Source organism: Rhinolophus sinicus, chromosome 15 (assembly GCF_057876585.1).
Source record: "Rhinolophus sinicus isolate RSI-liver-muscle chromosome 15, RSI-T2T, whole genome shotgun sequence".
Classification (NCBI taxonomy): Eukaryota; Metazoa; Chordata; class Mammalia; order Chiroptera; family Rhinolophidae; genus Rhinolophus; species Rhinolophus sinicus.
Window position 1 is genome coordinate 46,757,205 of NC_142515.1, and position 12,121 is coordinate 46,769,325.

At 36.3% G+C, this 12,121-nt stretch overlaps 1 protein-coding gene across 6 annotated transcripts in view; it reads right to left on the reverse strand.

Annotated features, from left to right (window-relative positions):
* RUFY2 (RUN and FYVE domain containing 2) overlaps window positions 1-12,121 on the reverse strand; it is a 62,951-nt gene that overhangs the window by 28,370 nt on the left and 22,460 nt on the right. For all 6 annotated transcript variants that reach the window (XM_074339514.2, XM_019731740.3, XM_074339513.2 and 3 more), the window contains exons 14-16: window positions 8,227-8,356; window positions 7,842-7,936; window positions 3,673-3,721 (exon numbers count right to left, since the gene is read on the reverse strand). In XM_074339514.2, coding sequence (XP_074195615.2) covers window positions 3,673-3,721; window positions 7,842-7,936; window positions 8,227-8,356 — 274 coding nt within the window. The remainder of the gene's footprint in view (window positions 1-3,672; window positions 3,722-7,841; window positions 7,937-8,226; window positions 8,357-12,121) is intronic.

Below are 12,121 nucleotides of genomic sequence, written 5' to 3' on the forward strand. Positions count from 1 at the left end.
ATGTATTACAGAATTGTACAGCTGAAATCTATGTAATGACTAATGTCACCCCAAAAACTTTAATTAAAAAAAACGTAAGTAATCTTAAACAGGTAGGAGTTAACTTGACCCATTCTTAACCAACCAAATATCTTGGCTGGAAAGAGCATTTTCCTTATGAAAGCAACTCTGTTATGTGGTGCCAGTTTTATAATGAAAAGACCCAAGTGAAGGAAGAGCCCTCAGCACTTATGATTAAGCCCATCACATTCCTTTTAAAAACAGTTTGGCCTAAGCCACATTGCTGCTGCTTCCTAAGTACCAAGTATAAACATTATCCAGCTCAGGAGGTGGAACAAGTGCCATCTATAAGGCACCTCTGAGGCACAGGGACCATTGTCTCCACGCAAAAAATCCCACAGATACATTCCCAACAAACCTGAGTTTTCTTAAAAGACTTCTGACTTTTAAGATAAAAGAACACTAAAGCATTCCCAGACAAAAATCACAAGATTAATTTCAGGTACGTTTGTTTTAATAACACCTATTGTAGAGCAAAAGTAAGACAAACGGTGTTGGGTTCCTGCGCATGAGGCAGTCTAAGTTTCCTTAGAGCACAGTATTATAAAAAGGGAAGGCTTAAAAAAATAGTTTATATCAAACACCAGCAAATAATAAGATAACTTGAATCATGGAATTTTATTTTTAAAGCAAGATATGGGACCTTAAAATATAATCCAACCCAACTTGATGAACACCATAAAAAGAAAAGGCACTTGCCAAATGTCCCAAAGCCACCTAGTGAAAGCAGCTTTGCTTCCTGCCCAGCTTTGCCTGTAAGGATGGAGAGCCTGATGTGAAGATTTCCAGGCACACCACTAGGTTCAGAGGTGACCCCTTCTGATATTAGGGCTGGGCCTTCCAGACATTTTTGTTGTTGTTAAACTTTTATTTAAGTGTTTTACTCCAGGACCCATCAGCTCCAAGTCAAGTATTTGTCTTCAGTCTAGTTGTGGAGAGCACAGCTCACAGTGGCCCATGCGGGGATCAAACCTGCAACCTTCTGAAGAGCACTGCGCTCTAACCAACTGAGTTAACCAGCCGCCCCAGACTTATTTTAATTTGACTGAATTTACCCTGCCCATCTCCCAAGGAGAAAGCTGTACACTATGGGGTGACCCTAATGTATCAGCTGGAAGGGACCTCAGGGATCAATACCTACAGCTCTCATTTTGTGGATAAGAAAGTGTGAGGTCCAGAGAGCTGAAGTTGCTTCCTCGAGGAAGTGCAACAGAGTACAGGCAAAGCCAGAACTGCAAGCTATTGCTCTATAAATAGCTGTTCTTCTCTGCCCAATTCCTTGTCAGCCACCTGAGTTACACTCCACCAGACAGGACATTAGAGGATCTTTTTCTGGAGAAACTCAACTGCCCCAGAGACAACTCCTGTAGATGGAACCATTTAGAGAGGGTACCCAACAGTTTGCTAGTTAACACTTTTCTCTATGCTGAAGCCTACCAGACTATATACAACAGCCCACCCCCATCCACCCAACCATCACACAGAGGGCTTCCAAGATTTGTGGGGTTTTTTAATTGAAAGTGGATTATCCAATATTTGAGGAATGATAACGGGCATGAAGTACTTCAGCCAAAGAAACAATGAAATTCAGGAGAAATACAGAATGACAGTAGCCAAAGAAAACTTTAAAGAATACTATATATTCTCAGATAAAATAACAGGGTGCTATGTTAAAAAGTAAAACTGAGCAAATAAGAACTTGCTGAATATTAAAGATACGGTAGTAGAAATAAAGCCCCACAGAAGGTTGCACCTGAAGGTTGCATAAACCTTTAGATTTAACTTCCACTTTACAGGTGATAAGGGCCTGAGAGAAGTTTAAGATGTACAAGCAGCCAGATAAAATGCAGAATGTGTAAACAGCTGTCACAGGCCAACAACGGGTCAACAGCAAGGACAAAAAAGAAAAGTCACATGTTATTTTCATACATGTGAAAATGTGGAAATCTAGATATTTTGTTAATGGCAGACATGAATGATAAAACTATATTTAAAAAAAACATAACACAAAATAGAGGATTGTTACTATCCGGAGAAGAATGCACTCAGGGACTACATATGTTCTATTCATTATAAGCTAAAGCAGAATATGTCAGTATTTTTAAGTTTTACTGTATGTCTCACTTGTACATGATATATTTAACAAAAAAATTTTCAGGGTTTAATGACAGTTGAGCAAACATCCCTACCCATCTCCTTAAAATCGAGAGCAAAATAAAGGCATATGCAGATGTGCAAATTCTTAAAATCTTCACCACTTTCCAGGAAGGATGCGTTGATTAAAACAAGAGTGTAAACCAAGCAAGAAGTTATGGGCTTCAGGTAACAGGAGCTCTAACGTATGAGAAGGGTAAAGAGAATTCAAAGAATGGCCAGCAAAGGGAAATGTCAGGATGGGTGACCAGACCAGACAGGAGTAGAGGAGAACACAGAAATCCAAGGATTCCAAGGAACAAAGAAAGAATTACCCAATTACCTCATTCATTTTACCATGTGAAAAACTTTTATCAAGAAACATTTTATAGAGGTATAAGAAAACACTGATGTTCAAATACAACTAAACAACCAAAAAAAAACACACAAAAACAAAAAAAACAGGCAATTAACCCCAGAGGAAATAAAAAGTAGTTCAAGAAAGAAAATATAATCACAGTACACTACTTGGCCCAGCAAAGAACAATATTGAAATAGTCATAATGAAGAATATACAGTAAATGAATTCCATAAAAACTTGTACTTAATTATACTGGGAGGACAGGGAAGAGAAGACCAGGGTGAAAATCAGCAAAACTCTTCATCCACCATATTAACCAGGCAATAATAGATGGGTCTAAAATAGATTGGTCTTAAATAAATTAAGAACAAAGAGTATATACTACTTATCATTTAGAAACAGGGATAAACGCCTGAAGAAACAACTAAAAGAATTAAAAGTAGTTCCCTTGAGGAGGCAGGAACTGGGGTGGATAAGGTATAAGGGGGTGAAGAACAAGAGACGTGCCATTATTTCAGTCTTTCTAGCACGATTAGACTATAAATTATTTTCATTCAACACTTTGATAAAAAACAAAAAGGGTAGCTTGTGCAGGAGGAAGCCATCTGTCACTGAAGTACTCACACAGAGACTGTATTTTTGCCTATGTTATAGAAGGGATTCTTTCATCCAGACACATTCAGAACCATATACTGTACCAACCACTTTCACATATATGAACCTACCCAATATTCAAAGCAACGCTATGCAAAATCGTAAGTCCATTTCAGAAGAGGAAACAGACTCTATGAGGATATGTGACTTGCCCAAGGTCAAAATTAGTAAGAGACTGGCACAGGAACTCAAGGATTCTCAAATTCAAAGGCAATTCCACTGTATCACGCCACACTGTATAGAAGGTAGACAAAATTATTTCCAAGGTCATTTCCAATTTGAAGATTAATAATGTGATTCTAAAGGTACAGAAAAGTGCTGGATCCCCATCACTGAGGCTCCCCATTCAGTGTTTTTTTACCTCTATAAATCCTGGAATTCAATAATAATACCTTAGATTCATACAGGGCTTTACCTTCTATTGAAGACTTTCACATATATCTTAAGGAAAACTTTCTACTCACCTGCAATGCTTTGTTGGCTTCTTTTATATCTTCTATTTTAAGTTTTGATCTAAAAAAATTACAAATAGATCCAAATTTCAGTACACATATTTAAATATAGAACATGTAGTAGAAAGGTACAGAACATTCATTAGGAAGGTACTGCTTTTTCACAGGATATAAAACGGTATATATACCACATGATTCTAATAATCTTCTTTGGCTAGTGAGATTATATTTTATATTTTCCTATATTTTCTAAATGAAAGCAAAAAATGTAATTTTTACATTTAAAAAATTGCATTTTTAAGGAAAGAATATTGGCATTTTCATGTGGTTATGACAATATTAATAATAGTTACCATTTATTGTTGGCTTATGGTCTGCCAGAAATTATGCTATGATCTTTGCATGCATAATCTCATTTAATCTGCAAAAAAAACCTATCTTAAATAAAGGGAGGCCTGATGAGGTTTAATCACTTGTAACAGGTCACAGAGGTGTAATTGGGGAAGACAGGACTCAAGCCCTGGTCTGTGTGACCCCAAAGCCTACATACTAACCATTATGTACACTATTTGTCTAGGAGATGCAAAGGGAAAAATTCAGGAAGCTATAGCTGTAATACTTTTTTACTTTTAAAAACACATGTTAATGAACATACAGATTATAAATAGCATTATTTACCTGTGATCCCACTACCCAGGGATGATAATCTCTACATGTCAATGAGTGTGTATTTTAAATGGAATCATTATTGACAGTTCTCCATAAGCAGTTCTTTATACTTAACAATATACCCTGAAAAGGCTGAGCTTCTTACTATCTGCCAATTATAGTAAATGGTTACAAGTATACCATGAAAAAGAATATAAAGTGGTATATAATTATCTACTGCTGAACTTTCAACTTGTTTCAAATTACTTGCCACAAAAATTATTCATTAAAATTGGAATGACCAAAACATTTGTATTATTTTTCTTAGAGCAACAATTTAGAAATGCAATTACTGATCAAAAGATCCATGAAACACTAAAGTCTCTGCTAATGAAGCAGAACATTAGGAACTTGCCTCACCCTACAAATGCTCTTTGTTCCAAGATATAAAATGAAAGTGTTAGTCTTTTATCTGGCTCATACTGACTCTTATATTGAGAATAATCAATGTAAAATTACATAGAATAATCAAATTTTCTTGGCTGAATTCACATGTACAAAATGTGCCAAAGGAAAATTGATGCTGATGGGAATAATGGCCAAAACAATAACAGTGCTGTATGTAAAAACAGAATATGGAATGAAAGTAGTTTAATAGCGTTCACTACAGAAATACTCTATGAAAATTTACTGGTGTTAATATATTTCTGGTTAAAATATCTTTATTCACAAATATGGACTCTAAAACACTTGCCCCCTCTAATACGAATTGGTAAAGTATCCTAAAGAAAGGGGGGAGTCAGTCCGGTGGGGCTCAGGCGGTTAGAGCTCCATGCTCCTAACTCCGAAGGCTGCCGGTTCGATTCCCACATGGGCCAGTGGACTCTCAACCACAAGGTTGCCGGTTCAACTCCTGCAAGGGATGGTGGGCTGCACCCCCTGCAACTAGCAATGGCAACTGGACCTGGAGCTGAGCTGCGCCCTCCACAACTACGACTGAAAGGACAACAACTTGACTTGGAAAAAAGGCCTGGAAGTACACACTGTTCCCCAATAAAGTCCTGTTCCCCTTCCCCAATAAAATCTTTAAAAAAAAAAAAAAAGAAAGAAAGAAAGGGTTATCAGTTATAGTTCCAACAAACACAATGTACAAGAGCACCTTCTCCTTGTCCTAGACAGGGAGGAAACACATGTCCACATTACTCCTTTTAATTAGCTTTTATTTAGGAACATGTGTTTAAGTGTGTGAAAATATTTGACCATGACATGAAATCAATGTAGAGTAGGGTCAAAATAAAATATGAGGATATAAATGTGATACAACCAATTATGGCCCTCTAGGAAAACATCCATAAAATATAACAAGCCTCTGATAATCCTAAAACCCCTGCTTTTGAGGGGGGAAAAAAAAACTATAAAAGTTTCTTTATATGGAAAGAATAGCATTTACAAAATACTACATTTGGAAGAGTCCTGGTTAATACTTCTAAACTAAAAATTCTTCTTGTTGAAATTTAAGCCTTGATGAGGACATGGGAAGAGCTGGTTATCATCCTTTGTGCATTTTAAACTGTCAGTCATAACATAGATATATTAATTACTCCAGATTCTCTTCCTTGAATATTCCATCCTAATATTTCATATCTTCCATGTTTTCTTCAAATATAATAGTTCTAGGTTATTTTCATTTTTTAATCCTAAATTAGTCTACCTCAACCATAATTTATTTAGAAGAATAACATTTAAAGACATTCAAAATCTATCAAAAATTCTCTCTTTATAAGAATCCTTCACTAAGAAACCAAGACTAAATATTTCATTATTAAAAGTATTTTTCAGAGAGTAATTTCCAGATCCAATCTGCTCATGTTACAGACAAGAAAACTGATATTTCAGTTGCTTTGAGGAAAGGTACTGTGCTAGGTGCTTTCACACACTTCTCTGTTAATAAGAAAAAGAATTCTGGGGATTTTATAATTCTCCAATCTACAAATAGAGCAATGGGCTTAAAGAGATTAAATAAATGACCCTAAGTCACACAGCTGGTAAACAGTAGAGGGATATTGTGAGTGACATTAATGAATACTCATTTTAAAATTTAGTCATATCTTGAAAATGCAGATCTTAAATAGTAAGCTTAAAAACTATTCTTTCGGAAATATTAATTTTTCCTTTTTTTACAAAATTAAACATTTTGTATTATTTTGTATGACATTCCCCTTCTCACTCCCCACTTTAAATAATACCCAAATGGTCTATATAAAGCCTGAAGCCAATAACGATAAATTAGGAGCAAAGGTTAAAAAGTATCAACCCGCCTCCAAATTCCCCCCCCCCAAAAAAAAAGTATTGACCCAACTTCAGGCCCTCATCGTCAAAAATTTTTAAAGACATATTCATTATCCTGTGTATTAGGAAGGAATTTGTGTTTACTTAGGTTCAATCTTACAACATACAATCATAGGAGTAGGAGGACGAAGAAGAAGAAAAGTGTTTCAGCAGATACACGGGTACAGTCAGGGAAAACTTATAGGCCCATTGGTCCCTTCTTAAGCCCTGATTAAATTCTTGTCACTGCAGAAGAGAACTAGAGTTGAAAAAAAATAAAATATGTTCTGACTCACAATTGGCCCTACTCATGTCTTAGGGAATATGGGTCTCAGAAGCAGTAAAGGAAAACTCTAATAAAACTGCACCATAAAATTCAAACATTAGCAAGGAAAAAACAGAGTATCATAAATGAAGTAAAACAACAAATGACAAAATGGTGGAAAAAAGATACTGTGTACAACAATTAATTTATAAAGATCCCATAAGAAAAGAATGAGCAATCCAACCAAAAAATGTGCAAAGGATATGAACAAGCAGTATAATAGGAAACAAAATGCAAATACAAACAGAACACAAATAAATATAGATGGTTCCATTTGTGGTTTTAGAGAACTACTCTTTCCTATGCGCTTGGAAATTGGACTCAAGATTTCTTACTGGAATCCCATCTTTAGCAAAACAGACCGCATGAAACAGGAGGGAAATGTGAGAAAGAACACCATTTCTTGTTGTCTTTATAGGAACCCAATAACTCTTCATTGCAATAGAACTAACCACACTGTGTGAAGTTAATACCCTACTCGTGATGAGATAAAACACCTTTCACATCTCATAATGTTGGCTCCTCCTCAAAACACTCTGACAAAGCTATCTCCAGATATTGTGAAAATTTGGCTTCTGTTGTTCTGAGAAAAATATATTAAATAAAATTCAGAATTCTTCGATTTGAAGAAATTAAACAAGTCTTGGTTTTCATCTCCAGAAAAAGTTTAGAGCTAAGATCCAATAATATAACATAACTTTTAACAAAATCTCTCAAACCTACTCTTATTTGTTAATCTTTAAAGTTTTTGTTTGGTTTTGTTTTTAATAGTTCGTATCTTTCTTTTCTGTATGTAAACTTTTCTGCCTATTTGGTTTGGCACACTCATTCCTTTATAAAAGTCAATGACTGCTTAGTTGAAAGAAAAAAGAGAAATTACTCGCTAAGTTTGTTGCCAAGTTCTTGAAGAGCTTGCTCCTGTTCATGATATATTTTTTTCAACTGCTGATTTTCATCCTGGAGGTTAAGGAACTCCTTCAAAACATAAAAAACAGAAAATGCAATTTAAAAGAGACAAGAAACTTCACATTGTACACGTACCATTAATTAGGAATAGAAATCCTTCAGCGTTTTATAAAAAACAGAACTGTCCAAAGCTCTTTCATAGCTGCTCTATCAACTATTTTCCATTCATTTAATCTCCTTACTGGTATTTTTAAAGATGACCAATATATTATATTTCCTTGGTATAAATATACATTGTGATTTTCCTTTTTACAGAACTTTCATCAAAATGTAATTTCAAAAGTTTTACCACCATTTACTTTTTTAAGACTAATGATCTGTTGCGTCTCATTTCTAAGATGAGATAAGGAATCTTTCTCCTTTTGAAGATCTTCCTGCAAAGTCTGCCTCCATTCCTTCTCAATCTTCAAATCAGTTTCCAGTTGTACCCTTGAATAACAAACAATAAACAGAAGCTCAGAGCTATTTCTCACATGACAGTTGTTTGTATTCTTTAATAAGAGTATCTATTTGGTTGACTACTTTTGCCTTTATAATTCATTTCTTCAGATATTTTCTTTCACAGATTTTTTTTGGTAAACAAGTTCAGCAGCACAGGGTTTTCTAATCTCAAAGTATCAGTTTATTTGCCAACCATAAAAACTACTTGCTAAACAATAGTTTATGTAATTTATTAATTCTGTACATGTAAATGCTGTATAAGCATAGAAAATACCCAGAAAGGCACATTATACTATTAAAACTGGATACGTCTTGGGAAAGGAAACATGGAGAGCATGACCAAAAAAATCATTTTGATAATTATTGCTCATAAGTAGGTATAACAGCTGAGGCATGTACTAATAATGCTCTAGTTTCTAATACTTTACATTTTAATTGCAATATATCATAATACTGAGAATATCACATTATTTTAATATTTTTGTTAACATTTTTGTTTCCTCATAAAGTTAGCATTTCCATTAACAGCTATATTATTTTCCAGTGAAATACATTTTAGATTTTATAATTCAGGTTGAAGAAAAGAAATACCTCAAAACAAAATTTATAAATTGTTGACAGATACTATTTCACTACAAAATTAAAAGGAATACAGAGGGACACTGAAGTAACCACTGTATAGAGTGCCTTGCTGAGTGGCCTGATCATCCAGAACCAGAAAATCAGTGAAAAAGCAAAGGAAATTTTTGTTTTTAAATTATAAATATATTGTCAAAACACATGTTGACCACCAAAAGCAGAAATTATGAAGGAAAAAAGGGGAAAATATAACTATATAAAAATTTTAAATTTGTAAATGAAAAAAAACACACCATGAACAAAGTTTAAAAATTATAAAACATTTTCACTGTATGTGAAAGACCCAGACTACATACACAAAGAGCTCTTACAAATAAATATTGAAAAGCTGAACACCCCAGAGGGGAAAAATAGATATGAACTGGCAATTCACAAAATAAAGACATTCGGGCTATCACTAATAATCAAAAATATGCAAACAAACAATAAAGCAAAATTTTTCGGGCTAAAGGATTCATTTAGCCTAACTGTGACAGGATGGTGTAGAACTATATTAATGCATATGATAAAATGTCCATTATATAGTAAATACAATAAATAAGACACAAAAGAGCATGTAGCATGATCCTCTTTCTAAAAAACATAAAAAATATCTATGTAATATCAAAATAACGTAATACCAAAAATAAATAAGGATATTCATCAAAATGTTAAAAAAAGAAATCCTAGCTGCCCTTTTTTTTCCTCCCCATTCTTCTGCCTCCCTCCGCCCACCCCCACTCTGGTTCAAGCCGTTGTTAGCCGCTCACGCTGGCTACCGGCCACTCACGGTAGCCCACGGCTGTCTGGCTGGCTCATAGCAGCCTAGGGAGAGCCGTTGTTTACAATCTTAGCTGTAGAGGGCGCAGCTAATAGGCCCATGTGGGAATTGAACCCTCGACTTGGGCGTTAGGAGCACGGTGCTGCAACCACCTGAGCCCCTGGGCCAGCCCACCAGCTGCCCATTTCTGTAGTAATGGTTCCAATTTTTCTGAGCCATCAGGGATCCTTCCTGATCTCCCAATTGTTAACATGTTCATACTCTACCAAGATGGCACAAAATTACTTTCAGGCTTTTAGCAGGGACAAACATCTCCCTGCAGCTATACCATCTTATTGAGTAGGTTGGCCCTATAGGAAAGGGCCAGGCGCCTGTAGCACTATTTAGGTCATCCTTTGGGCAGGGATCAAATAGCTGCATCACTGCAGAATAAATATCAGATTTGTCTTACCTACATGTTTGGCAAACTCTAGAAAACTGATTCAGTACCACAGTACAATACCAGGGTTTCAAGACTGTATTCCAGGGACTGGCAAAGAGTGTCCCAGCCTGGCTTTTCTTGTTTTTCATTTGGCAGAGCACAAGGACTTAAACAACAAAACCCTTGATGTTATTAATAAACTTGTTGACTTAAATGCGCCTCATGATTTTTGTTGCCTAGGCAGCCCTGAAAGTGCTGGCTGTCTGTCCTTTTGTGAAAGTCTTACAATTAAGAAAAAATGTTTGCTTGCTGAGTGTTTTTGTTTTGAGGGAAGTAGTGGGTTTTAGTTTCACAAAGTACACATGATGCAAGTTTTCAACCAAGGTAACATTTCCTGCCCTAAAGCCTTATTCTATATACCAATTTCTCAAAATGTTATTTTTGTGGTAGATTTAAAAGGAACTTAGAATTCTGGTTCTAGACAAGATGGAGCAAATATATTTCTACCTATCCATCCAACTAAGTACAGTTAAAAACCCTGGACATTATGTATAAACAAACATAAGATTCTGAAAGGGAGAAAGAAGGCAGACCAGCTAAAAACCGCAGGACTCAAAGAATAACACGGTGATGAGCTCCGAGGCTTCTTTGTGCCTCCTCTATAGCTAAGATTGTGCACCGAAGCTGCCTGCAACCCACAATCACCAATGGTCACAGACCAAAAAGAGCCACCAGAAAGACCTGCTTTCTCTTGCCAAAGAGCTGGGAAGAGGCAGCCTAATATGATAGGAACCTTTCTGACAATAAATGCCCTATTCCAGCAAAACACCAGAGGAAAAAACCACAGGCCCTGACCACACAGCAAAGTCCAAGTAGGGAGCCTAAATTTCCATCCTCATCTGGCAATAATGAGGTATCCCTTCCCCCACCCCACTGTGGTGGTATCAGAGGCCAAATCAGGGAAGGGCATCTGAGCATCCACCCCTGCCCAACAATAATGAGGTATCTCTCCTCATCCACCCCTGTGGAGGCCATGTGAGCAGCCAGTACTTTTATCCCCATGCATCAGTAACAATGCAGTTCTCACCTTCCCCACAGTGTCAGCCAGGGCCAGGTGGGGAGCTTAGATTTCTATCCCTGCACTGTGGTAATAAGAGTACCTCTCCTTCTCCCCTCCAGCATAGTGTCAGCAGAGACCAAGGGGGAAGCCTGGACTTCCACTCCCACTTGATCGTAACAAGGCACCTCTCCCTGTCTCTCCATAGTATCAGTGGAGATTGAGTGGAAAACATAGATTTCAATCCCTGCCCAGTTAGGCACCCTTCTCCAGCCCATCCACGATGGTCCTGGGCTTCTATCCCCACTTAGTATAAAGGTCAGTGTGCACATTTCCCTGCTGGTGTGGTTTTCATGGAGGACTGCCAAAACAAGATTTAAATAAGATGCTGTCTCGTAATTCCCAAAATGTCTAGAATGCAATCAGAAAATACTTGTCACACCAAGACCCAAGAAAAAATCTCAATTTGGATGAGAAAGAACAATCAACAGATGCTAACATGTCAGATAGTTCCAACATCTGGACCTATCTGACAAGAATTTTAAGACAGCCATTATAAAAATACTCCCATGATCAATTAAGAACATGCTTGAAACAAATGAAAAAATAGGAAGTTCTGGCAAAAATGGAAGAGTGGACGGAGGGATGAAGGGAGGGAAGAAATATAGAAAATTTAGAATATACAATAATCTCACTGGATGGGCTCAATAAAGGAATGAAGATGAAGAGGTAACAATGAATGAACTTCAAAACAGAAAAATAGAAATTACCCAATCTGAACAACAGAGAGAAAGACTGAAAAACAAAAGTAAAGCGTGTCAGGGACCAGTGGGATTATTAAAAAAAAAAGATCTAACATACATATTATCAGAGTCC